This window comes from Cricetulus griseus, chromosome 6 (assembly GCF_003668045.3).
Source record: "Cricetulus griseus strain 17A/GY chromosome 6, alternate assembly CriGri-PICRH-1.0, whole genome shotgun sequence".
NCBI classification, from domain to species: Eukaryota; Metazoa; Chordata; class Mammalia; order Rodentia; family Cricetidae; genus Cricetulus; species Cricetulus griseus.
The window spans coordinates 321,132-347,142 of NC_048599.1; the positions used below are offsets into that span (position 1 = coordinate 321,132).

Sequence of the window (26,011 nt, forward strand, 5' to 3'; positions counted from 1 at the left end):
CTGGGTTTCCTGTGGAGTTCCAGTCTTTTCACTCTACCTCTTTACCAGCCAGCTTCCCCTCCCCAATCTGCCAAAGGAGAGTTTATTTCTCTCTGCTTCATTTATTCCCAAATCCTGTGGGTTGGGGTGTCATTACCTACCCCCAGATCTGACACTAGCAGCCCAGGCTCTCTCTGGCCAGAGAAGCTAGATACTAGCCATTGGTCTAGGACCATTGTTCACAACGACGAGAGTTGATTCAATAGCCAGTAATCCCAATAAAGCCCAATGGTTTTACAGAGTGTAGATTGACTAAGGTGGCCACCAGGACAGATACAGGCTGGGGCGCACCCTGACTGACAGTCTATGGAGTTCCTATAACGGCAATCTTTCCTCATAGGGTCTACTTCAGCTAGCGCAACCAGACAGGTTGCTTAATCTGTGAGACAGAATTTGTAGTGTCCAGAGAGTTCCTGACATGCCTCAGTTTACTGGACTGTCCACAAAGCGACTCCTGCCTTAGGCACGCTTGACAGGCCTCTTGGTGCTGGTACCACCGGGGATAGGGATCTCACAGCCTCGAGGCACAGGCAGGCCCCACTGGCCCCTTCCCCGCAGCGGCTGCCGCGTGAATACCGCGAGAGTTCGCCCCCTCCCCCCCGCAGTAAAACTGTCAAAGGTGGGAGGGGCGGGAGCGCGCATGTGCGCAGCACGGCGCGGAGTGTGCGCCGCCCGGACCCCGCGCCCCGCGCCCCGCGCCCCGGCTCCGGCCCCGGCTCCGGCTCCGGCCTGGCCCGGCCGCACCCGTTGGGCGCTGCAGGTAAGCGCTGGCCGTGCTCGCCCTACCGCGGCCCCGGCGCCAGCCCGTGCCCCGCACCAGGCGTGTGCTCAGCCCGCCTCCCCGCCGCGCCCGGACCCGCGCCGCGCCCCGCTCCCCGCGTCGGCGCCGTCCTCCCGCCTCCTCCTTCTCCAGAAAAAGTCGCCATTTTGGTTCACTGCCTTCGCCCCCCCGCGGTCGGCGCTTCCGGGCCCGGGCTGCAGCCCGTGTCCGGCCTCAGGTGACAGGTGGGTGGCCACGGGCCTTCAGGTGCTCGTCTTGGCAGCGCTCGCCAGACCAGGAGAGTGGCCTGAGTCCGCGGCGGCGCCCCCTTCCCCGGAGGCTATAAGCGAGATCCTGGGGACCCCAGGTGGTGGAGGGATTTTCCTTCTACTCTGGCGACCACCATGCCTTACCCCTAACTCTGATCTCTGACCAGATTGGAAGGGTGCAGCAGGCCCTTTGCCCCTGGCCGCAAATGTTACCAGGATTCTGGATGACTCGTTTCTTTCTGAAGCTACAAAACGAGAACACCCAGAGAACTTGTTGGTTTAAGACCCTCCCCTCCTTCCCCTAGGCCCAGTATGGGTGTTGCCTTTGGCAGTGGACAGTGGCTGACCTGACGTCTAACCTGAGCGCTCCCGGATATAGCAGCGCCTACATATCCCCTCTGATTTGAGTTGGTCACAAACTGTCAGGAGAGGGTTCCCCTGCTTGAACCTTGCTCTTTGGTACCGCCCCCTTCTGTGGTTTTGGGTACCTCTGAGAGGCCTCCACATAACTATGGTCAGAGCCCCCCTCAGTTTTCAGGGTATGAGATGTCCCAAGCAGAAAAGGTCCCTGAACCTCACACCCCCCCACCCCCAGCATGCTCTGTGCTTCAGCCTGGCAGGCTCTGAAGCTTGGGCCAGTATTGGCTATAACTTGTTTAGCCGAAGTGGGCAACTAGGCAAGTAATCTCGAAGTTATTGAGAATAGCAAGCAATGGTGGCCTGCTAGCCTGTGGTGGCTCAGAGTCCGAACCAGTGCCTCCATCTGGGTGGAGGGGCTCTGATTACACAGAAGGCTGAGAAGACAGGCAGGTAGGATGGCTCAGCAAGCATGGGGACCAAAATGGAGTTCCAGTGGGTCTTCACTTTGCCCACCAGAGAGATGGGTGCATGTGGTGGGGAAGCAGGCCTTCAACTCTCACGTTGGCTGTCTTCTGTGTCCATAGAGAGGTCTTTAAGGGTGCTCATCTGGGTAAGTTAGTATCACATATCTGGAGGGGCAGAGGCCAGGGCCCTAAGGAGAAGGTGTCCCTGAGGCATCATGGCATGGCTGCTTTTGAATTAATTGTCCCCCAAGAGGGATATTATCAGTCTCCTTCCTATTGCACAGTCCCTTTCTGAACACAAGCCCCACCTGATCCTTTGCACACTGTGGTACCATGTGTCTAGATGATGGTGAGATGAGTGTGTCAAATATAGCAAAGAGTCTCAGCTCTTTCCACACTGCTCATGCCTTGTCAGTTATTTAAACAGATCTTGTCTGTGCAGACCCCCTTCCTTGAGTTAGAAGCCCCGATTACATCCTTTTTGATGGGGTAGAGAGGCCTATTGTGGGCCTCAAGGATAGTTCCAATGAAAGCCCTGAGTTAGACCCATTTAGCTCATAGGTCTGTGCACTTGCTCTATAGAGATGACTGAATCCTTCTGTGTTGGAGGAGGCCGCCGGCTTCAAGGGTCCAACAAAAGTGGATCTGGAAAGAGTGGCAGCCGGAAGGATGTCCAGCTTCCCATATTGCAAGACCCACCAAAGCTGGGTAAGGAGCCATGGCAGAAATCAATTCTAGAGGGTACAGATAGCCAGTGGTAGAGTAGGCTACCTCCTTGGATATCCTGAGGACTTTCTTGGGGTGGATATTGTTAGCCTGAGTCTTAAACTCTTGTCCTAGGTACCTTGGGCCTTGGTATGGGTAAGCCAAGACTCAGTCTGGACTTGCTGCCCCATGGGAGGTGGTGGTGTTATGTATCCACTGGGCCTTGCTCTCTCCTGTGCTGTAGGTATGCCAGTGGTTCACAGTGGACATACAGTGCCTAGCCAGGCCTCACTCTGCTTTGACCCCGGAAACCCAGCCAGTGACAGGACAGAAGGGAAGAAAAAAGGGAGGCCGAAAGCCGAGAATCAGGCTCTCCGAGATATTCCTGTGAGCTCCCTGAGGGTGGGGCTGGGAGGTGCTGCTCATACTATTCAGCCTGTGAAGGCCACTGCCCTGCCCTTACCTACCCACAATACATCCTGTGCCAGCTTGTTTCAGCATGAGGCCAAGGGCCCTTGCATCTGACCCATATAAGGCCCCAGTGGGCTATGTTAGTAGCCTGCAGCATGGTTGAATACTTGATCTGCTCTTGAGGTTTAAAGGGTTTGGTTTGGGGGCCCTTTGAATCTGGGTAGCTGCAAATCAGCAGTTTGACCTTTTCCTCTATCCAGTTCTCCCTGATGAACCAATGGAAAGATGAATTCAAGGCACACTCAAGAGTGAAGTGTCCAAACTCAGGGTGCTGGCTAGAGTTCCCCAGCATCTACGGGCTCAAGTACCACTATCAGCGGTGCCAAGGGGTAAGGGGCTGTGGGTCGGGGAAGAGGAGGCCTGGGAGTGCATCTGGGCAGAGGCCCCCGGGGCCCCATCCCACACCTGCCCTCCCTGCCCAGGGCGCTATCTCAGATAGGCTGGCCTTCCCTTGCCCCTTCTGCGAGGCCGCATTCACCTCCAAGACCCAGCTGGAGAAGCACCGGATTTGGAATCACATGGACCATCCTCTGCCTACCCCCAAGCCTGGCCCGGTCAGCCGGCCAGTCACCATCAACCGGCCTGTTGGGGTCAGCAAGCCCATCGGAGTGAGCAAACCTGTTACTGTTGGCAAACCAGTGGGAGTCAGCAAACCCATTGGCATCAGTAAGCCTGTCACAGTCAGCAGGCCTATGCCAGTCACTAAGCCTGTCACAGTCAGTAGGCCCATGCCAGTGTCTAGGCCTGTGCCAGTCACCAAACCCATCCCAATCACCAAACCTGTGCCACTCACCAAACACATGCCCGTCACCAAGCTTGTGACAGTTACAAAACCTGTGCCACTCACCAAGCCAGTACCAGTCAGCAGGCCCATTGTGGTCAGCAAGCCAGTGCCGGTCAGCAGGCCCATTGCCATCAGCAGACACACACCACCCTGCAAAATGGTATTGCTGACCAAATCTGAGAACAAAACACCTCGTGCTACAGGCAAGAACAGCAATAAGAAAAGGTACAGGAAGTTATTTGGGGTGGTAAGTTGTCAGATGTGCCTCGGGGGGAGGGGGTGAGAGGGCCACTGCATTTGCCTGGACCTCACCTTAACCTACACTTGCAGGGCTGCAGACAGTTTGGACACCTGCCCCATCCTGCCAAAGCAGGCAAGGCCAGAGAATGGAGAGTATGGCCCATCCACCATGGGCCAAAGTGTGACTTTTCAGCTGGGTACAGATCCTAGCAACAGCTCCCTACTGCCAGGAAGCAGGCCCTTGATGAGCAAAGAGGCACTGCGGCCTGCAGACCCAGCATCCCAGCCAGAGGAGGACCCCGAGCGCACAAAGCACAGTAAGAAAAGAGTACTGGGAGACTGGCCATGGTGGGCTCTGGCCTTTCAATAGTTATGTGACCAGAATCTTGGTACTCATTTTCTCTCCCCTGAGTCAGGAAGGAAACAGAAAACACCTAAGAAATTCACAGGGGAGCAGCCATCTATCTCAGGGACCTTTGGGCTCAAAGGTAAGACCCCAGCCAGCTGGAGACCTCTGAGACTGAGTATGCTGGTATTTAGCCCATATGTCTTATTCACATTGTGTGTGCCTACAGGCCTGGCCAAAGCTGAAGACAAGGCCCGAGTTCATCGCTCCAAGAAACAAGAAGGATCAGGCTCCGAGGAAGTTCGGAAGAAGGTGCTGGCCACCCCTGTCACTGTCAGCAAGGAGGCTCCAGCTCCTGTGGCCCACCCAGCCCCAGGTGGGGGCTGCCTGGCAGGACCCAGGACAGGTCTCCATGGTGGGCTGGATCCTGTAGCAAAGGCATGGGGGCTGCTCCTGGAGTCCAGGTCATTCAGGAGCCCCACAAGCCTGAGGCCTGGCCCTGCCTCACAGGTGGCCCTGAGGAGCAGTGGCAGCGAGCCATCCATGAACGGGGGGAGGCTGTCTGCCCCACCTGCAACGTGGTTACCCGGAAGACCCTCGTGGGGCTCAAAAAGCATATGGAAGTATGTCATAAGGTAAGCCTTCTGCCCCTACCCCTACCCCCTAAGGTACTGGGAGGGAAGATCCCCTGACTTTGATGGGTTTCTCATAGTTAGGCCATGTCTACAGTTGCAGGAAGCACTGAAATGCCAGCACTGCCGGAAACAGTTCAAGTCCAAGGCTGGCCTCAACTACCATACCATGGCTGAACACAGTGCCAAGGTATGTTGCCTGACCCCTAGCTCCCTGTCTATCCCTGACTGCTGACCTCTCATTCCACCACTGCTCCTCTATGCTTGATTTTGGATCTGTGGCCCTAACTCCTGGCTGGCATCAGGTCTGAGGCTTGCTCTGTCTCCAGCCCACTGATGCTGAGGCCTCTGAAGGGGGAGAACAGGAGGAGCGAGAAAGGCTTCGAAAGGTGCTGAAGCAGATGGGACGGCTACGCTGCCCTCAAGAGGTCTGTCTTGGATCATGTGGGAGAGTTGAGGACTTGGGTACTTGGATGATTGCTTACCTGGTCTCTGAGTCTCTGACCTGGATCCCCAGGGCTGTGGAGCCGCCTTCTCCAGCCTCATGGGTTATCAGTACCACCAGCGGCGCTGTGGGAAGCCACCATGTGAGGTAGACAGTCCCTCCTTCCCCTGTACCCACTGTGGCAAGACTTACCGATCCAAGGCTGGCCATGACTACCATGTGCGTTCAGAGCACACAGCCCCGGTGAGTGGCTTATAATCCACCATGTCCTTGCTCTAATGGCCTATAATGTGTCATGCTTGTGTTTGTGAGTTCATGTGCTCCCTGGTAGGTGTAATCTCTGCCTTTAGTGATCTTAAGGCTTTTTTTTTTTTTTTTCTCAGTATTGGTTTGGAGGCTGTCCTGGAACTCACTCTGTAGACCAGGCTGGCCTCGAACTCGCAGAGATCCGCCTGCCTCTGCCTCCCAAGTGCTGGGATTAAAGGCGTGAGCCACCAACGCCCAGTAATCTTAAGTCTGTGTGTCCTGAGAGGACAGATGGGAGCCTGGTGCTCCAGTGTCTTGTTTTTCTTGTGTCTACTAGATCTCCCACCACTTGTACGCATCCTGGGTCTCCCAATACCTGCAGAGACCACAAATGGCCTACAACTCATGCCAACTCTAACTCCTGGTCTCTGGATGTCTTTCTTCTCCATGGCTTATATTGGCCTCTGTGTGTCCTTGCTATCTACTTGCTATCTAGCCCCCTGAGGAGCCCACCGACAAGATCCCCGAGGCTGAGGACCTGCTTGGAGTAGAACGGACTCCAAGTGGTCGCATCCGTCGCACATCGGCCCAGGTTGCCGTGTTCCATCTACAGGAGATTGCAGAAGATGAACTAGCCCGTGACTGGACCAAACGGCGCATGAAGGATGATCTTGTGCCTGAGACTGCAAGGGTGAGTGGCCCACCTAAGGGATGGGCAGGATCTTGGCCCTTGGTCATTCCCTAATTGCTCCCCCAACTTCTTGGTCTCTGACCAGGACAGGCCTCATTTGATTCCCCTGTGGCAGCCATGTTCTTGTGACCTTGGCCATCTACTAACCCCGTCTGTGAAGGGGCAATGAGCCTGCTGCAGATGCACATGCAATGTGTCAGAGCAGCATGTGCCTAAGCCTGAAGCTCACCTGGTGCTGTGCCTGGCTTTGCAGCTCAACTACACTCGGCCAGGCCTCCCTACACTTAATCCCCAGCTGCTGGAGGCATGGAAGAATGAAGTCAAGGAGAAAGGCCATGTGAACTGTCCCAATGATGTAAGCCGGGACCAGCATATAATGGGAGTGGGGTATTGGGGCTCCAGGATAAAGGGCTCAGGTTTGGCCCTTCAGGCAACAGTAGAGATTAAGACAGTGAATGTCCTATTGGGAAGTAACCATCTTTAGTGTGACCAGCCTATCTCTGACCCTGGGTTCCTGTAGAGTCTTCACATAGATATCATGTCAACAAAAGGGACTTCAACCTGGGGACCCATCTACCCACCCTGCCCAAAATCCAAGGCTCCAGGGACCTGCTCTCAGAGAAGCCCCAGAATGCTCTGGGGTTGAGGGTGGGGTGCCCCTTGTGTGGAGTTGTGGGAGGGCTTCCCCCACAGCTGTCTCCTGCCTGCAGTGCTGTGAAGCCATCTACTCCAGTGTGTCTGGCCTCAAGGCCCATCTTGCCAGCTGCAGCAAGGTCAGTTCTGGTTCTTGGATTATCCCCATGGTTGGGTGGGACACTGAGTACTCCCAGCTTTCTCGTGCCAAGGGTTTACCTATACAGGTGTAAGACCCCCTACCCTGTCCACTGCATCTCAGAGACTAGTAGGTACTCAACAGGTGGCCCAGAATCCCTCTCTGTTCCCTATACTAGTCATTTAGTTCCAAATCCTTCCCTGGATCTCCTTATCTTTTGTGATATAAGTGTTCATCCTGACCTGAGCAGAGGGCACACTTGGCTTGAGGTGAGGACATTCACCAAAGGACTATGACCTATCCCTGTACCACCTGCCTCATCCCACTCTTCTCTTACTTCCTACTCCTTTGGCAGTGATGGCTTAATAATCCTATTGCACACATCCTAAAAGACAGTGCAGCTTCTCTCTGGCTGACCCTAGTCCTAACCTTTTAGCAGCAGGATAAGGGCTTGGACCAGATGTGGGTGCTTTGAATCTTCCGAAGGTTGGGTACTGGACCACTGTGCATTGCAGGGGGACCACCTGGTGGGGAAATACCACTGCCTGCTATGTCCCAAAGAGTTCAGCTCTGAGAGCGGTGTCAAGTACCACATCCTTAAGACCCATGCAGAGGTATGAGAGTTATCTTCTGGGCTTGCAGGCCTGGAGACTGGCCTTAGGGATGGGTGGTAGAAAACAGGTGGCTCAGATGGTGTACACTGAGAAATCTGGTGTTATCTTCTCAAAATACAGTTCACTTCCCCTGAAGTGTCCAGAGCATGGGGTGATAAATCTTGAAAAAACAAAAAAAGAAAAAAGAATAGTCTGGTGGTGCCCCATCTTGGTACCTGACCCCTGAGTGGAGCCTCCCAAAGCAGGGGAAACCCTTGTCTTCAGCTACTCCCTAGCAGTTGCATGTCTGACCGAAAAATAGTTTAGGTGGGTTGGAAAAATGCATCAGTGGTTAAGAGTACTTCCTGCTCTTCTAGATGACAAAAGTTTGTTTCCTAGCACCTTTGTCAAAAGACTCAAAATTGTCTGTAGCTCTAGCTCCCTAGCCTCCATAGGCACCTGCACTCACATGCACATCCAGACACATACACCAAAAATAAAGAAATAAGTAAAAAATTTTAAAAACTAATGAAAAAAAAAAGAGTTAGGTCTGTAGCTTTGGATCAAGGTTCCCAGTCTTGATTGCAAGTTTTCCCTCCCTAGAATTGGTTCCGGACCTCAGCTGATCCACCTCCCAAACACAAGAGCCAGGACTCCGTGATGCCTAGGAAAGAGAAGAAGAAAAGTCTATCAGGAGGAAAGAAGCGGGGCCGCAAACCCAAGGAACGGTCCTCTGAGGAGCCAGCATCTAAGCTGCCACCTAACAGGGATGACTGGCCCCCGGGAGGCAGAGACAGGGGGACCCGAGGCTCCACTGGGAGGAAGGCTGGAGCTGGGAAGGCACCTGAAAAGTGAGCCTGGTGGACAGGGCCTAGCCACCATGCCCAGCTTTGTTGAGATTAGGGGAACCAGTTCCAGACTTGTCCTCCACCTCCACACACACACACCCATCTGTCCAGAGGTTGGCAAACCACTCTGATCTCCCTGAAAGTGGTCCTTCCCCTGTTTAGGTTGCCTCACGTGGCTAGGTGGGGCTCCCCAGGAGGGCCAGGGGCAGTAGCAAAAGTGCAATAGGCTGGGGAGGGGGGTCCCAGCCATCCCTACAAGGACATTCTTGGACCTGGCAGAATCTAGAGTCTTGGCACCATGGGGCACAAAGTGTGCTTGAACAGCCAAATGGCCCCTATCTCCTCCCTCTGGCCCAGTAGGGTTCCCATTCTGACTCCCTTAAGGCTCAGACATTCCTGGTGACCCATGGGCTGATGAGGCACATGAGCAGCCTGGCTGCCATCACTTAGGCCTCACCTCCACCCAACACTGGATCTCCAGTACTCCCAGCTACCTCCCAGGACAGACCCTGTCTAGCTACTGCCATGCTGCCCTGACAGCCACCACCCATCTGTCTTCTTGTATCCATTTATGACCCCCTTGCTTCTGTTTTCTACCTCTCTGGGCCTGCTCCTCTCCTCTGTCATCCCTGCTGTGCTTCAGGCCTCACCCCATTGACTGGTGTGGTCATGGTGGAGTATGTAGCCTTCCAGGCAAGGAAAGAACTTTGTGTGTTCTACCTTTAGGGAGGTCCAGACCCATAGCTACCAACCTGAGAGCAAAGGACCAGAATGCTCCACCTCCAGCCTTCAGTTTCTGATCTTGTTGGCACCCTGAGGGATGCCTCCCTCTGGCCACAGCCATGTAAAGTAGAGGCTGGCCAGAAGGAGCCTCTAGTCCAGGAGTAGCGCCTATGAGAGACAGCTTATGTCTACCATGCTAAGTGGGCCCATAAGCCAAGTTCTGTGGAAGCCCTCTTTTTTCCCCACTACTTCATCTGTCCTCAGTGTCTAGTGGCAATCAGTCATTTGATACAGAAATTGAAGGATAGTGAAAAGATGGGGTCTCAGCCAGTGTAGCAGCTCTAGGCTGAGCCCCACCCTTTTAGGGGCCCTGAGGATAACAGGGTCTGCAGGTTGGGCAAGGCCTGGAAGAGAGATCTGGCCTCCTTCCTGGTCATACCCACCCCTCTGAACCACACTGGAAGAAGGCTGAAAGGGGTGAGAACAGTTTTTTCCAGTGTGGGTAGGGGTGGACTGAGGCCTCTGCTTCTGATCCTGGACGATGTGAATTTTGATATTTGCTTGTGTGTGTCCTGGATGTTGTTGATGCCAGTCTTGTTGCTGTGACAAGTAGCAACCTTTTTTAAATTTTTTTTACATATATATATAGATATATAAAACTCAACAATTTTATGTTTTGGTGCTAAGGGTTTCCTGGTGCCGAAGGTAGAGCTGGGCTGTAGTACTGACTGGCACCTGACCCCCAACCTCAAGGGGGAGGGGTTCCCAGGAGATTTGGGATGGAGTCCTTGTACACTCCTGTCTAGGATGGTTCTGACTCTGGGCAACCCTGGCATTATATGCTGGAGGTGTTGAATGAACAAATAAACTCTTCAATTCCTACACACCTTTGACATGATCAGAAGGTGGCCACAGAGGTGGGTAAGATCCAGTGTCAAAAGTTCAAAGGGTAGCCTGGGACTTTTGGGTGGTGGTGTGCAATTGTGGAAGGGAATGGGGCCCCAAGTGCACTTTCAAAACACCTCTGTGGGGTGTGACCATCCACCCCAGCCTCTCAGGTACTTAGCACTTGTCAGAAGAAGGGCCTAGGTTTGCTGGGGGTTGAGTTTCCAGGACATGCCTCAAGGCCCAGATGTAGGCCTTGATATGGGACTTGGGGTTCTATTACTTGATGTTCAGCACTTTAACTCCTTTGTCTTTGAAATGGGTGTGGGGGCAGCTGTCAAAAGTGGCAGTTGGATAGGTGGTGGCTGGTAAGGGGTTTTGGCAAGCTAGTTTGTAAAGCTCTTCTAAGGTGGTAAGGCCCTCCCTGGGCAGGGTTCATCAGTCTGCCCACCTCCCTATTCTGGCCCAAAGGTGACCACCAGCCTATACAGACCCTCTTAAGAGGGACCATCATGGCAGGTCTCCAGGAGGGGTGGACTTGGCCCAAACAAACCCTGGGTCCTTGGCAAAATGCAAAAGTCAGGGTCTCTACAGATCTACCTCTGGCTCAGCGCTTGCCCTGCCCTAAAAATACCAGAGAAGTGCCAAGGGCAGACATTTCATGCAGAACCAGGGTGCACTTTATGTTCCTGCACAGGCAGATTTTGGGGCCTTCCTGTCCTTCCTGTCCCTATGGTGGTTCTGAGGGGAGAGTTGTTTCTGTGTTTCCCTGTTGGGTGGAACACGGGCCTTTTGCCCTGGAGACCTGGTTTCCCAGGTCACCCCTCATACCTGACTGCAGCGCCTCCTAAACTTTGGGTTCCTCGGTTTTGTTTTAATGCAGTTCTCATTACACAAGTGCATTTCTGGCTATCACTTGTAACCATAGATATACATGCATATATATTCTATCTACAAAGTGTTTTATTTGCAAGATGTTTTGAGGTGAGCTTGGGTCCTGCCCGCCTTGTGATCATCTGTCCCCATCTTCATCCCCTGGCCCGGAGTGGTGCGGTGGTGGGCCATCAACTGTATGTATTAAAATTACTGTATCAAATAAATGTTTATTGATTTTTTCCCCCCAGGGCTTTTGTGCGGCTGAGTTTGTGTTGGGGGCGGGCCCTTCCCTAGGTTTGCCGCACAGCCTTGTGGGGCTCGTAGTCCGCAGCGTGCCAGACTCCCGGCGCGCCTACTCAGCCTCCCCCAGGTTCGGGAAGCCATGGCTGCGCCGCCTGTTTCTGCAGACACTTCCCCTTCGCCCCTACCATCCACTGTGGCCCCAGACGTGCCTGGCCGCCCGGCCGAGCAGAGTGAGACCGCGTGTGAGGACCGGTAGGCGCGGGCCTGGATAAGGCAGAGGCCGCGCTCGCCTCTTGGGAGGGGTCAGCGCACGGCTTGCGTTCCCTTCCTAAAGCCCGGGTGGCTCCGCGGCTAGGGCAGCTAGGTCTCCTCAGCCGCGTGGATTCTTGATTTCGGCAGTTCTCCAGAGCCCTGGGGCCTCCTGAGCCATGTGTAGGCAACTCCCTGCCAGGGAGAGGGAGGTGGCAGGTGGCCTGAAGGGCCGCAGCGGACGGAAGGCGGAACTTGCCCAAGTCCTTAGTTTTTGGAGGCGCGGAGAGTGGAAACCTGTTTGACCTGTGTGGCCTGGGTTTCTGTCCCTAGCGATTGCACACTTGGCTCTAGGCTCCCAGGTGGGTGGTGGGCGTGCTCGACCTTCTTACTTCGTCGAATTTGATCTCACCATCTCCTACCCACCTGGCGGCCAGTGGTAATTGTGAATGTTGGGTGAGGTGGTGATCACCTGCCCGAGAGTTTGCGGACCCTTCCGAGGCATTCAGGACCTTTGAGAGGGCTCCGCCTGATCATCCCGAGTAGCAACTCCAGGCCACGGCCGACAGGGGGCGGTGGCCGCACTTGGAACTGTATGTGGCCCCTCTTCCGGTCTGATTGAACCAGTTGAAGGCCAGATATCTTCCGGCCGCAGAGCACTGCTTGGGGAACTGTGAGCCCAGACGATTTTGGGATGGCAGGTGTTGGAGGTGGATGAGGCAAATCGCGGCTAGTTCACACAGTCCAAGACATTCTAACTGGTAGCCTGAAAAACTTGGTTGGGTCTAACAAGGATGAGTTTCTGATGCTTTCTAGTTCAGAAGGTCTCGATATAACCAGAAGCAAAGAGATCATGGTCACATACTTCCAGGGATTCCCGAGGAAACACCCTGAGAAGATACAGACTGTGCTGGTGCCTCAGGCACTGGCAGCAGTAGGAGAGGGAGTGGCTGGTAGGCCTTGTCCAGCTTGAGGTTTCTCCTACTGCTTTTCCTAGCACCTGTCCCCTTATCTGCCCACCCTCGATGCTTTTTCCTTGGAGTCTCCTGACCTTAGCTGGTACAACCAGTAGCTTTTGTGTCAATATACAAAATGGATATTGGGCTGAGATTATAGAGAGTGAACAGAATCTAATGGTGCCCACCTAGAGCCTTGGGATGCAGGTGGAGGTGTGTGAGTGAAGGAGTTACAGTGTGGCAAGTGAGCCACTGGAAGCCTCTAGTCTCCCAGTCCTGTGTCTACCTTGTGAACTTTGCCTCGGTGACTGTCTCTGAACCATCCCCTTCCCCTTGCAGATCTTCCATAGAAGCAGTCAGAAGGTAACTTGACTGTAGATCTAGTGACAGCAGAGGGACCTTGAGACCTTTCTTAGTCCTTTGGTGGTCCAAGCGATGAGCCTGCCTCCTTTCAGACCCTGCTGTAGACATTCGATTCTAGTTTCTCTGACAGAGGGGAATGCAAATTACAGGGCAGCTCTACTTCCATGATGTTATCACATGTAGGTTCCTTATCAGTGAGGCACCTGCTGAGGTCCTCAGTAACCCTATTTCCTGAGCTTCACTCCCACCAAGTGATGGCATCTGAGCCACAGTTGACAGAGCCATCACCTGGTGGTTAGCCAGAGGGGAATGAAGACTGAGTAGCAGCTTCCAGCACCACCTACCTCAGACAGCCCTGAGACCTAAAATGGAGGCCTAAAAGGAGGAAACTTAGGGGCCAGAGTTATTGGCCAGGTAGCCTGGTATATCCCAGGTTAAGATGAAGTTCAGGAGTCAGGGTCTGATGTTCTGGGGCCAAGGTTAGTGAATCAATAGGTGGTGAAGGTCTATTAACTGTAACCTGCAATTAGGTCTTCCCATTCTGAGATCAGCACAAACCTGTGGCCTGCTTCTCTACCCATTGATCCTGACTTGATAGGGTACTCAAAGAACATGTCAGGATCCTCTGTTGTGATCAGCCAGGCAAATTTGTGAACTGATTCCCTAGGACCCCTTGACTCTGCATCCATGCCCAGAACAACTTTAGCCTCCCAGAGAAATCCTAGAGCATATCCAGCCAATCACCTGAGAGTGGAGGCAGAGGGACAAACCTTAAACACATACATGTACATGTAAACATAGATAAGCTCTTCCTGTTCCAGGTGTCTAGTAGTGATGTAGACATATTCATGAGTTACCTAGGTAGTGAGAAGAGCTGCTTCCAAGGCGCTCCCAGAGTGGCTCCTCTTCAGGTGTGTGAAGTCCATTTGGAAGCTTCCTTTTTTCTGAGCACCTGCCAGACTGTCTTTGTGCTGGAAGTCAGCCAGGTAGGATGAGGTTGCAGTAAGGCCAACCCACCCCTGGAAGGGAACCCCAAGGCCAGTAGAACCTCTCTGATTAGAGCTTAAGCCAGTAAAGAGATTTCAGCTGAGGCTGGCACCAAATCTTCCTTTTCTCTCTGTGCTGTGGGCAGGGAGGTGGCTATGTTCCCTGCTGAATGATAAGGCCTGGATGGCCTTAGGACTTGCTGGAGCCTCTGTAAGGTGGGGGTGGGAAGGTTATTCTTGGATGTGCTAGGGTAGAGTTTCAGATTTGTTTATCCTTGTAGGAGGCACCTTGGGGCCAGGAGGGAGGCACTGACATTCAGATCACCTGGCTTGGAGGGGTCCCAGATTTCCTTATCTTGCTGTGTATGCATTCGGGGCACAGATGTATTTCTTCTAGGAAATTGGGGGAAAGGTGCTAGAGTACAGAGGTCCTCAGCAAGTTCAGGCCAATGAGCATACTGGCTGACACTGAAATACACTTCATACCAACTGGCCTGGGGATTGTGCAGGCCAGAGTCAGTACTATTAATATCTGGTGCATGAGCCCTAACTGGGTGATCCTCTTATACATGTGGCCTTGGCCTCTGAGTCTAGCATTGTGTTCCCTTAGTGCAGTAGGGCTCCTGGAGCCATCTAGCTGCTGTTCCCCACCCCCCTGTATATAGTAAGCTATTGCTGCCAGCCTAGGGGTCCAACCCCACCTAGATCTTCTGCTGTGCTGCCCACAGGAGTGATTCCACCCATGGAGGACTAGTTCAGGTGGCCAGAAATCCCAAGCTGTCCTTGGGAACAATAGTAATTCTAAGAGGTAGTAATACTCTAACTGCTAACACCTAGACCACACATACCTTATCATCCCACTGTCCAGGGACACCCACCTCTGTACCTACCTGCATCCTTGGCAATGAGCAGCCCCCTAGCTTACCCTGGCATCAGGATCTCAGGGTGCTGGACTCTTGGAGCAGAAGGCAGGTGAGTTGCAGCAGTCCCTGCTGATGAGAACCCCACTTGCCAATGATACTGATTATTCCTGACTTGTGTGTGATGCGTGTCCAAGGATATATGAAAACAAACAAGCTGGCAGATGCTCCTGGGAGCTGAAAAGTGTTCGGGGTTACAGATGTGTCTGGCTTGGGGTTATGGGTTATGGATAGTAGCATCTTGCATTTGCTGTGGTTCTTAATTCTGTTTGTACAAATGAACTTTTGTTATTGAGGCCAGAAGCTGCTTTGTCTGTCTGTGGGTGAGAGATGAAGTACCCTGTGCTCATTTCCTATCAAGAGGCACCTTTTGTGAGAAAGGGGCTGATGCCTTATCTCTGGCTTCAGGAGACAGCTATTAACTTTGAGTAGAACAGGGGGGGCTGGGCTTGGTACAGACACAGCATGAGGTGGATTTCTGGCAAAGCCCTCCCTGATCTGCTTGCAACTGGGCACATATCTTGGAAGGGATCTTCCCCAAGGTGGAGAAGAGTCACTGATGGGGAACTTAAGTTTCTCTAGGGAAGCTGGTACTGTGAGAATCAGGGGAATCAGGAAAACAGCCCCAGCCTGTTGCCTCTTTGTGTGTACTTGTGTTTACCAATGGTGGCTATGGCACAACCTACAGGCAGGCAGTGCTAGGAGCTTTATCAGGTTGTTTGGCCTCTTGTAAGTCAAATGCTCTGCATTGGAGTGGTTTACTCCCAAAAGTTGAGGGCAGCTCCCTGGGGGAATGTATAGGAGACCCAGTGGGAAGACAGAGGACCTGAATTTGTTTTTTGTTTACTGGGGCCTTCCAGAGCTACCCTGTGTACTGTGGTCATGCTGCCTCTAGGGACCAAGGCAAGGTTCCATTCTGGAACCCTAGGGAGTCTCTGCTCTTTCCTCTAGCTGCCCCCCCTCCCCCGCTCTTGTCCACAGGAAAGGTCAGTCCAATGGATAAGCTTCACAGATCCATTTGTTTACTGTGAATGGATTAGTATACTCGGGTGAGCAGCCAGTTACCCTCTGTCTGGGGATCTGGGGACCTCATTGTTTGTGTTTACAGTTGTCTGCCTTTTTGACTGAGCCATTCAGGTAGGCCTGAGTTGGGATGCAGGTGATGCCCCTTCAGTAAGCTCATCATTTCTTGATCTGTGTCCCCCTCACATGCTATCTATCCCTAAGACCCCTGACTGGCAGACTCAGGTCTAGGTATTCAACTGTGTTGTTTGTGCCTAGCCCATGCTCTGAGCTCCTGTGCTTGTCTCCAGAGCAGTGGAGGTGAGGCTGAACTTAACAGACTGACTAATTATTCCCTATGCTCATTCTCTGAGCTCTGGTAAGGATGCGTGGTATGAAACAAGCAGGTCCATTGTCTTTGTCCCCAAGGATGAATTGCAGTGTTTTCCTCGTTGGATACAGATGGGCTCTTTTCATGATGCTCACTTGTGTGTATGTTGTCCTGCACCTTTCAGAGCTGCCAGTATGACCAGTTACATGTTGGGTTTCTACTCATTCTTCCACTGCTTGTCCCCCACTCATGTGCACACAGCGGGAAATCTTCCTGGTTCTAAGAAGGATTATCAGCTGAGAACATAATTATTCCCAAACTGAGCTATCCCAGAGGCAGAAAGAAGCTTGCCTCAGACCACATCCTGGTTTATCAGCCCTGGGAAGCACCATAGTGAGTTGTGAGGCAGCAGTAACAGAGTTTCCCAGACAAACCCAACATCCGTTTTGATTGATATTTTTTTTTGGGGGGTGGGGTGGTTTGAGACAGGGTTTCTCTGTGTAGCTTTGGAGCCTATCCTGGCACTGGCTCTGGAGACCAGGCTGGTTTCGAACTCACAGAGCTCCACCTGCCTCTGCCTCCTGAGTATTGGGACTAAAGACATACACCACCACTGCCCTGCTAATGTCCGTTTTGATAAGAGAGCTTGTACTTGTGCTCTCCAGGGAAATCCAGATTATCATACTGGCATATTTGCTTTCAGGGCTACTGAGTACACACCTTTCTCACAGACATTGGCATGAATGTGCATTTGGGTGAGGATGTTTTGGGATATACTGAGAATCAGGCCCCAGACTTGTTATGTCCTCAGTCCCTAAGTGAGCATCTTTCATCTATTGATAGGCTTTTATGAAATGGAACCATATTTCATTATAGTATACTTTTCTTATCCAAGAGTGGCCTAGGGATACTTGTTCCCATCTGGACCTGCCAATCTGCCTTATTCACCTCAGGCTTACCTGGTATTCCATACAGTGTTCTTTCTCTTGTGGTACTCCAGACTATACCAGCCACTGCAGGAGGCATCCTATAAGGAGTTAGCCTGGCACATCCATCTGCCAGTCTATTGGCAGCCCTCCTACCCACCAGACACTATCCTGTATTGTCAGTGGCCATAGTTCAGTTTGATCCCACATGAGTGAGTCATGGCATGCATGGCTAAGCCACTGACTTGAGAGCTTCTTGAGTAAATTTGAAAGCTGAAGCTGGGATTGTGCGACCTACCCAGGTTTCCTTTCAGGCAGTAGCCAGAAAGTACCTCTGTTAAACACATCTCATTCTCTTAGCACTTTTAAAAATTATTTTTTTAAGATTTATTTTTATTTTATGTGCATTGATGTCTCACCTGCATGTGTGTCTGTGTGAGGGTGTCAGATCCCCTGGAACTGGAGTTACAGACAGTTGTGAGCAGCCATGTGGATGCTGGGAATTGAACCTGGGTCCTCTGGAAAAGCAGTCAGTCTCTTAACTGCTGAGCCAACTCTCCAGCCCTCTTAGTTGCATCAGGCTGTATCTCAGTACAAACGTCAGGTATTAGGAAGGTGATGCAGCACATTGAGACTCTGTAGAAGCTGCTTGTCTTAGTTAAGGTTTCTGTTACTATGAAGAGACACCTTGACTACTGCAACTCTTATAAAGGGAAATATAGACGAACATGAATGGAATCCGAGACAGGTTATTAACTGGTAATTTATTGGGGAGTTGTACTCACATGAGGAATCAGTAACCAGATTGGCACTCTGAACAGTCCAGTCCCAGAATGATTCCTAATGCTGGCTCAACACCCAGAGAGAGAGCGCCCAGCTCTCCTTCACACTTATCTATATCCTTCTACCTACCCACAACCATGCCCAAACAGGCGTGGTCAGCAGTACATATAATCAGGGTCTCTCCCTACAGGGAAACATTTAACTGGGGCATCTTACAGTTCAGAGGTTTACTCCATTATCGTCATGGCAAGAAGCCCATGGAGGCATGCAGGCAGACATGGTGCCAGAGAAGTAACTGGGAGTTCTACATCTGGATTCACAGGTAGCAGGAAGAGACAGTGAGCCATTAGCCTGGTTTGAGCTTCTGAAACCTCAAAGCCCACCCCCAGTGACATAATTTCTCCAACAAGGCCACACCTCCTAATAGTACCACTCCCTGTGAGCCTATGGGAACCATCTTTATTCAAACCACCATACTGCTCATTCTCAGATGTGAAAGCCATGTCCAGAAATGGCACCCCTTTAGGAATGCACATGTCACTAGGGTTCTGAGTGCCCATCTAGCATGAGTGATAGGCTATGGGCATACACAGTTACAGATCCACTTTGACCTTCTTTGGGTTACATTTCCCTCTGTTAGTCTCTCCTCTATCTTGGGTCACCACCTCAAACCACCACCATACACACATGCACAAACACACATCAGCCAAGGCAGGTGGCGTTTACAGACTGCTAGAAGTGTCTGACTTGGGAACACAGAAGGAGTCATAATGAGAAGTAGGTTCTTCATAGACCTTCTTGCCTTCTTTCCTACATTTCTTGACCAGGTGCCAGATCAGAGAGTCCCCCAGAGCATATCTTGCCACTGTCATGTGGCCAGTACATTGCACTCTTGCCTCATGGGGCACAACCACCCTGCAGGGCAGTAGTGGCTGGCTGGACTATCCAAAGAGTATGCTATGTTGGAGAGAGGGCACAGTCCTTAATGGGATCTTCTTTATCCTTGAGTATTCATTTCCTGAGACCGAGGCTCTACCCACTACAGTCCACAGAAGGGTAGGATTGTGGCTCTGAGATTGTGTATACCTCCTGTGCCCTCTTGCCATTCATTGCTGTCTGTTATCCTTGCTGTGTGAACAGTCTGAGGTCTTGTGCCCCCATTAACTCCATGGACCAGCGACAGGTATGTTTCTTGGGCACATTCTCCCCAGTTGAACCCATACTGTGCCTGTCCCACTTGGGCATGACCAGGGAGGTTGACAACTGTTGACTGAGGCTGAGCACATCCCTCTTCACAGCAGCAATGCAGGGTCCTTGGACAGACTACTCCCACCAGTGGGAACTGGGCGCTCACCCCGGAAGCGCACCACCAGCCAGTGCAAGTCAGAGCCACCCCTGCTTCGCACAAGCAAACGTACCATCTACACAGCCGGGCGGCCACCATGGTACAATGAACATGGCACGCAGTCCAAGGAGGCCTTTGCCATTGGTAATATCAGTGTGGGACAACGCCTTCGGGAATCAGTCTGCATGGTCAGCCCATCTATAACTAACCTTCTACCCACAGGCTTGGGAGGTGGCAGTGCATCTGGGAAGACCACTGTGGCCAGGATGATCATTGAAGCTCTAGATGTGCCCTGGGTGGTCCTGCTGTCCATGGACTCCTTCTATAAGGTGAGGCTCTGGTCATCTCCCCAGAGCACCTCCTTTCTATGACCCCTTTGACCCTACAAATGTAGGCCTGTGATCACAGGGCTTCATCATATTCCCCTAGGTTCTGACACAGCAGCAGCAGGAACAGGCTGCCTGCAACAATTTCAACTTTGACCACCCCGATGCCTTTGATTTTGATCTCATCATTTCTACCCTCAAGAAACTAAAGCAGGGCAGGAGCGTCCAAATACCCATCTATGACTTTACTACTCATAGCCGGAAAAAAGACTGGGTAGGCCCATGGTTTTGGGGCTCTGGAAGAGGCTGTAAGGACCTGAGCTAAACATTGAAACTGCCTGGATTCTTTTGCAGAAAACACTGTATGGTGCAAATGTCATCATCTTTGAGGGTATCATGGCCTTTGCTGACAAGACACTGCTGGAGGTGAGAGCTTTCGTGCAGTACCTACTCCACAGGCATTCCCATAAACAATTCCTTTAAACACTCTACCCCATCCCCACGGCCTCCATGCCCCATGCTCTCTGAGCAGATTGCTTCCTATCAGGTGCTTCTAGATGAGCCCTACCTGGTGTATACTAGACATGCACAGATGTTCTGCACCATCAGCTAACTGACTACTGCAGTGGGGGTATGGCTTCTGGGGACAATAGTTCCCTCTCCTACCTGCTAAGGGCTGTACTTCTATTTCCCCTGCTCTTGATATTCTTCCTTGTTGAGGAACAAACAAGGACTTAAAGCCAGTGAGTTTGAGCAAGGCCTCCAGGATATACCTGAATGTGACCCTGGCCCAGGCCAAGAGGACTCTTACCATGTCCACATGGCAGCTCCAGTCCCTACATGGCTCTTTCAGGGCCCACCTATCACATGCTGACTGGAGGAGGCCACACCCTGAGCTTACAAAGCCCCATTCTTGCAGTGTTCATGTGAGATATAATGAGTGAAGTCATGTATACATCACACTGCCAAGTCCCATTCCTGCCTGACTTGTCACTGTGTCCATTCTGTACCCCATGCCCACAATGCATCCCAATGCACACTTCCTATGGATGCACCCTACACACACTAATGGTTAGGCCAATAGGTGTCTTGTCGGCAGCTGGCCCCCATGATCATGGCTCCTATAGATAATGAGCTGATCATGTTGCCACTCTAGCTCTGTCGATCCTGGTGTCTATATGATGGTGTCACAGGTACCTACCTCAGCCCTGTGCACTGGCTTGTTTTCCCCACTTAGCTCCTAGACATGAAGATCTTTGTAGACACAGACTCTGATATCCGACTGGTACGGCGGCTACGCCGGGACATCAGTGAGCGAGGCCGGGACATTGAGGGTGTCATTAAGCAGTACAACAAGTTTGTCAAGCCTGCTTTTGAGCAGTATATCCAGCCCACCATGCGCCTGGCAGATATTGTGGTACCCAGAGGTGAGCCTGCCAGACTTGTCTTCCTGCCAGTGGGGCAGAAGGGCCAGAAGGCTTCTGAGTTATCCTCTCTTTCTCCCCCTCCAGGGAGTGGGAACACAGTAGCCATTGACCTGATTGTACAACATGTTCACAGCCAGCTGGAAGAGGTTAGCACTCAAAGTCCCTGTCTCTCTGTTGTCTCCCCCACAGCAGCATACTCACCCCACCTCACATACCCTCCAGGTACTGGCTCTCAAGTATTCTGAACCTACCCCCTGAGTTTATTTAAATGGTGCAGCCCTCTGTGATAGGCAAGGAGACCTGGCCATGCATGAAGGGTGCACTCCTATCCCAACCCTGGGAGAGTAACAAGGGTGGGTGACCCACTCTCCAGCAATGAGTTCCATCTTCCCTTCCTGAGTTACTCTACAAGTAATTTTTTCCCACTATAGGTCCCACATTAGGTGATTTATGGCTGGGCTGTAGTGTCTGGCTACAGTTCTGTCCAGGCACTACTACTAGCCCAGAGCCACAGGTCCCAGCCCAGCTTGTCCCAAGTTCAGAGGTCCTTAGAAACTTGCCTCTTACAGTTTGCAAACCCTGAGCTATTTCGACATGGTGCTGTGGAGTGTCCATCACTGGGGGTTGGGGGTAGCCTGGCTGCTTGCCCTGGTCACTGATGCATCACCCATTCCCTTGTGTCTCCCTGTGTTGCTGCCACAGCGTGAACTCAGCGTCAGGTAAGACTCACAACTCTCTGCACAGATGGAGGCATTTCCAACATCTACATTGAGCTCCAGGTCAGCTGTCACCTAGCCAAGCAGTCAGTCAGTCCATACCACAGGAATAGAGTGGTGCAGCCTAGTTGCTCCTTCCCTTGCTAGCATGCAAGAACACTAACATACAGAGAAAATAAGGAATTTTTCCAGGGTTTTTGTTTGTTTGTTTTGATTTTTTTTCAAGACAGGGTTTCTGTGTAGTTCTGGAATTGTTTCTATAGACCAGGCTGGCCTCAAACTCAGAGATCCGCCTGCTTCTGCCTACAGAATGCTAGGATTAAAGGCACATACCACCACCACCTGGCCTTTCCGAGGGTTATGTGGGGTTTGTTTGTTTTGTTTTGTTTTTCAATACAAGGTTTCTCTGTGTAGCTTTGGAGCCTATCCTGGCACTCGCTCTGTAGACCTGGCTGGCCTCAAACTCACAATGATCCGCCTGCCTCTGCCTCCTGGGATTAAAGGTATGTGCCACCACTGACCGGCCCAGGTTTATGTTTTACCTGTGCTGGCCAGATGTTCATAGAGGTTCTTTCCCCATAGAGCCTATCTTGGGGTCCAGTCACAGAGAACACAGCTGTCCTCCTAGGCCAACACTGCCACACACGTCCAAGACAGGGACTACACTGACATGTTCCTAGAATCATAAATAAGCCTGGGTCGTACTAGGCTGCTGTATCTTGTAAAATGAACCATCCTAGGGCCTTTGGGCTCAGCTGAATCTCCCTGGGGAGTGGGGAGTGAGAGCTTGGCTCTGCCTTTTCCACCCATGCCCTGCCCCATCCTAGCTTAATCTTCAAGCTGCAGCACAACTCAGGCAGAAGGAGCAATGCTGGCATTGCAGCAGGAATCTTGGATAGGCTGAGTTATGCCATTAACCATTGCTGATCGAAGTCCAGGCAAGAGCCACAGGTAGCACCAGGGACCTGCCCTTCTTCTACGCTTTCCTCAGAGTTGGGAAGTTCCAATTGAGCCACTGTGGGAGCCCTCTTGGTTCCACTGCATACCCCAGGAGTTCTGAGCCAGTGTTGGAAATGCCTCCAGGGCCGCCTAAACAGCCCTGCTTCCTGTCCTTGCATGAATCTCTGCTTGGCCTCACCAAGACCAGGGTGCCACAGACCTGTGCGAGAGCCTTTATAAAGCCTGAATTCTAAGAAAAATCTCCAGGCACAGCCAGCTTCACTTTCCATTTTCTGGTCAGCCAAGGAAGTAGTGGCTAAACCCTTTGGTCTCCTTCAACTCCAGGAAGTTACCGGTGAGCAGGAGGGGGAAATGTCTGGGTATAGGTGGTGCTCCACCCTCAAGCACCAAGGCTGTCAGTGCCAAGCCTCCTGACACAAGTCTTTAGCCATCTGGTAGCTACAGGGTACCTTCTGTAAGGACTTGGCTACTCTCCCCACTAAGTGTTCTTCTCTCTGTTCTTTTCCTCTCTGTAAACCTGTTTCCTGCCTTGTTCCCTCCCTGAACACGCTCTTCACCTGGCGAGCAGAGGAAGCTGCGTTGGGATATGTGAGCAGAGCAAGCTCTGATTGTGCTGCGCTGTGTGCCACCCCACACCCTGCACTGTTCCTGAACTTGTGCTTCAGTGACCCCTCCTTTCCATGATCACTGTTTGCACCCCCTAACCAGCCCTGCTTCCTTCTGCCTCACAAGTCCCTTGCCCCTTCCCTCTCCAGGCTTGGGTTTCGGGTGGAGTAGCCTTTGACATTGAGCCCTCCCTGTTTGGCCCTCCCTCCTGAGAGGGGCTGCATACTACCTGGGGGATGGGTCTAAGTGGAACTTGACCCTACAGCTTACATGTTGCTCCCAGGAGAAGCTGGGGAAAACTGTCCATTTGGAGGCTGGGATCTGTTCCCATAGTAAGCTCCCTTCTTCCTTTGTCTGGCCTCTCTACTTTATCTGAGCCTAGGAGGGGACACCTCATGGCTCAGCCCCTAGCATCCTCACTGAGACGGTGTTCAGTGTTCAGAATTGAGCTTTCTTACTTTTGCCTGGCATTTTAGGTAACAAGGCCTCTTTCATGGGTCAGCCATAGCCAAAAGACAGCTCCCACCCTGCACATGCCTGTCCCCATGGTGGTGTTCAGACGTCCTCTGGGGCAGACAGGGACTTTTGAATAAGATATGCCAATCAATTTGTATCTCTAGGGCTGCGCTGGCCTCAGCTCACCAGTGCCATCCCCTTCCCCAGACACTGAGTGTCCTCAAGAGTACCCCACAGGTACGAGGCATGCACACCATCATCAGGTAAGGGCCCACTTAAAGAGTGCTACCCCAAATTCTGCTCCACTCTACCTCCAGGTTCTGGCCCATCCCTTTCTAAAGCCTGCTTATTCTACCATCAGGGACAAGGAGACTAGCCGAGATGAATTCATTTTCTACTCCAAAAGATTGATGAGGCTGCTTATTGAACATGCACTGTCCTTCCTACCCTTCCAGGTGTGGATTTGTGGGATAAGGGGTAGAAGTAGTCCTGCCATCTTGATGTGGGCTTATGATGGAGGTTCAGCCCTGGCTGTTTATAGATACCCCAATTCACTATGCAGGACTGCACTGTACAGACCCCACAGGGGCAGGACTACGTGGGAAAGTGCTACGCTGGAAAGCAAGTAAGATGGCAATAGCTGCTGGGGTAGGAGGCTATAGGTTGGAGGCATCCAGCTTGCAGCTTACTCGGCCTCCCTTCCCTGCTAGATAACCGGAGTGTCCATTCTGCGTGCAGGGGAAACCATGGAGCCTGCGCTGCGTGCTGTGTGCAAGGATGTGCGCATTGGCACTATCCTCATCCAGACCAACCAGCTCACAGGGGAGCCTGAGGTGTCCAGCCAGGGAGGGCTGAGGGTCACAGTCATGCCCAGTCCTTGGGGAGAGTGAGGGGCTCAGAAGCCTGATGTGGGGGCCCTACTCTGACCTTACTATCCATTATAGCTCCACTACCTGAGACTTCCCAAGGATATTAGTGATGACCATGTGATCCTGATGGACTGCACAGTATCCACAGGTGCTGCAGCCATGATGGCTGTACGTGTACTCCTGGTAAGTGGACTTGGGTGGGTTGCAGGTAGGTTCCCTTGGTGTTGGAACTTCACCTGTCCCCATGCTACACAGGACCATGATGTGCCTGAGGACAAGATCTTCTTGCTATCCCTACTCATGGCAGAGATGGGTGTGCACTCTGTGGCCTATGCATTCCCACGTGTGAGAATCATCACCACAGCTGTAGACAAGCGTGTCAATGACCTTTTCCGTATCATCCCAGGCATTGGTGAGACTGTCATAGCCCAGGGGCATGTCTGATGACCCGGGAGGACCCAATCACACAAGGCTATTTCTTTTTGCAGGGAATTTTGGTGATCGCTACTTTGGGACAGATGCAGTCCCTGATGGCAGTGATGAGGAAGAGACAGCCTCTATGGGTTAGTTCCCAGCCTGAGCTACTCTTATTTCTCTATCCTGCCTCCTGGATTGTAGACAGCACATTAACTTATTTGAATTTAAAAATGTTACCTATGATATTTAGTTTTCACATTTTATAAAATAAATAAAGCTCCAAAAAATGAAGGTGTGGCACAATGTATTCTGGGTGGGCTTGGCAGATGCCAAGGTGTATGTAGTAGTTTGAATAGGTATGGCCCCCATAGACTCGTGTGTTTGAATGCTTGGCCCAAAGGGAGTGGCAATATTAGGTGGTGTCTCCTTGTCAGAAGTGTGTCCTCTGTGGGGGTGGGCTTTGAGGTCTCAAGCTACATCAGTACACAGGCTCCTTCTGCTGCCAGCAGAACAAGATGTAGAACTCTCAGCTACTTCTCCAGTACCATGTCTGCCTGCATACTGCCATGTTTCTCACCTTGATGATAATGTACTAAACCTCTGAACTGTAAACCAGGCCCAATTAAATGTTTTCCTTTGTAAGAGTTTCTGTGGTCATGTGTCTCTTCACAGCAACAGAAACTCTAAGACAGGAGTTGAGAATGAGGAGAAAGGTCTAGCTTCTGTCCAGTGGGACAAGGTATTCTCATTCCTGCATTCTACTTTCCTTACAATTGAAGCTTATTCATTCATTGCCTGATGGAGATAAGGGAAGAAGTGGGGCCTCCAAAGGAACCACACAGCTCAGTGCCCACATGACCTGGACCCAAAGACAGGGCTACCTAGGGTTCTGAGTGTTATAGGAGGCAGCCTCTGTGACCACTTTCTCCCAACCACATTTATACTACCAAGGGACCCAGAAGAAGCTGGTGTGTGGGAAGC

The 26,011-nt window shown here is 52.0% G+C and overlaps 2 protein-coding genes across 22 annotated transcripts; both read left to right on the forward strand.

The window, feature by feature from the left end:
* The first annotated feature begins 651 nt into the window (after positions 1-651).
* On the forward strand, positions 652-11,396 carry Znf512b (zinc finger protein 512B). Of its 11 annotated transcripts, none has more exons than XM_027419972.2 (17): positions 653-799; positions 2,475-2,600; positions 2,842-2,984; positions 3,269-3,397; positions 3,491-4,077; positions 4,183-4,409; positions 4,509-4,580; positions 4,668-4,853; positions 4,949-5,073; positions 5,168-5,260; positions 5,400-5,498; positions 5,588-5,758; positions 6,258-6,452; positions 6,706-6,807; positions 7,163-7,225; positions 7,740-7,838; positions 8,421-11,396. In XM_027419972.2, the coding sequence occupies exons 2-17, from the start codon at positions 2,477-2,479 to the stop codon at positions 8,670-8,672; spliced, it is 2,667 nt and encodes an 888-aa protein (XP_027275773.1). In that variant the 5' UTR covers positions 653-799; positions 2,475-2,476; the 3' UTR covers positions 8,673-11,396. The 11 variants fall into 11 exon arrangements, 9 of the variants coding, with proteins under 9 accessions (XP_027275778.1, XP_027275773.1, XP_027275776.1 ...); XM_027419971.2 differs by lacking the exon at positions 653-799 and adding an exon at positions 827-1,044; XM_027419973.2 differs by lacking the exon at positions 653-799 and adding an exon at positions 827-1,044 and having other exon boundaries at positions 4,668-4,844.
* Positions 11,397-11,474: 78 nt separating this feature from the next.
* On the forward strand, positions 11,475-25,321 carry Uckl1 (uridine-cytidine kinase 1 like 1). Of its 11 annotated transcripts, none has more exons than XM_035446984.1 (16): positions 11,507-11,644; positions 14,815-14,918; positions 19,207-19,397; positions 19,476-19,582; positions 19,683-19,853; positions 19,934-20,005; positions 20,817-21,006; positions 21,091-21,152; positions 21,709-21,725; positions 23,909-24,007; positions 24,106-24,199; positions 24,286-24,369; positions 24,455-24,577; positions 24,689-24,796; positions 24,869-25,025; positions 25,102-25,321. In XM_035446984.1, the coding sequence occupies exons 2-16, from the start codon at positions 14,851-14,853 to the stop codon at positions 25,179-25,181; spliced, it is 1,623 nt and encodes a 540-aa protein (XP_035302875.1). In that variant the 5' UTR covers positions 11,507-11,644; positions 14,815-14,850; the 3' UTR covers positions 25,182-25,321. The 11 variants fall into 11 exon arrangements, with proteins under 11 accessions (XP_035302874.1, XP_027275782.1, XP_035302873.1 ...); XM_027419990.2 differs by having other exon boundaries at positions 24,307-24,369; XM_035446985.1 differs by having other exon boundaries at positions 19,210-19,397.
* The last annotated feature ends 690 nt before the right edge of the window (positions 25,322-26,011 follow it).

Bases quoted from the DNA above. Each gene is read 5' to 3' on its own strand.
- Znf512b (XM_027419972.2), top strand. From the start codon at position 2,477: ATGACTGAATCCTTCTGTGTTGGAGGAGGCCGCCGGCTTCAAGGGTCC. The intron at 2,601-2,841 runs GTAAGGAGCCAT...CCTGTGCTGTAG, and splicing joins GCAAGACCCACCAAAGCTGG to GTATGCCAGTGGTTCACAGT. The intron at 6,453-6,705 runs GTGAGTGGCCCA...CTGGCTTTGCAG, and splicing joins TTGTGCCTGAGACTGCAAGG to CTCAACTACACTCGGCCAGG.
- Uckl1 (XM_027419981.2), top strand. From the start codon at position 11,532: ATGGCTGCGCCGCCTGTTTCTGCAGACACTTCCCCTTCGCCCCTACCA. The intron at 24,008-24,105 runs GTAAGGGCCCAC...TTCTACCATCAG, and splicing joins GGCATGCACACCATCATCAG to GGACAAGGAGACTAGCCGAG. The intron at 24,797-24,868 runs GTAAGTGGACTT...CATGCTACACAG, and splicing joins TGGCTGTACGTGTACTCCTG to GACCATGATGTGCCTGAGGA.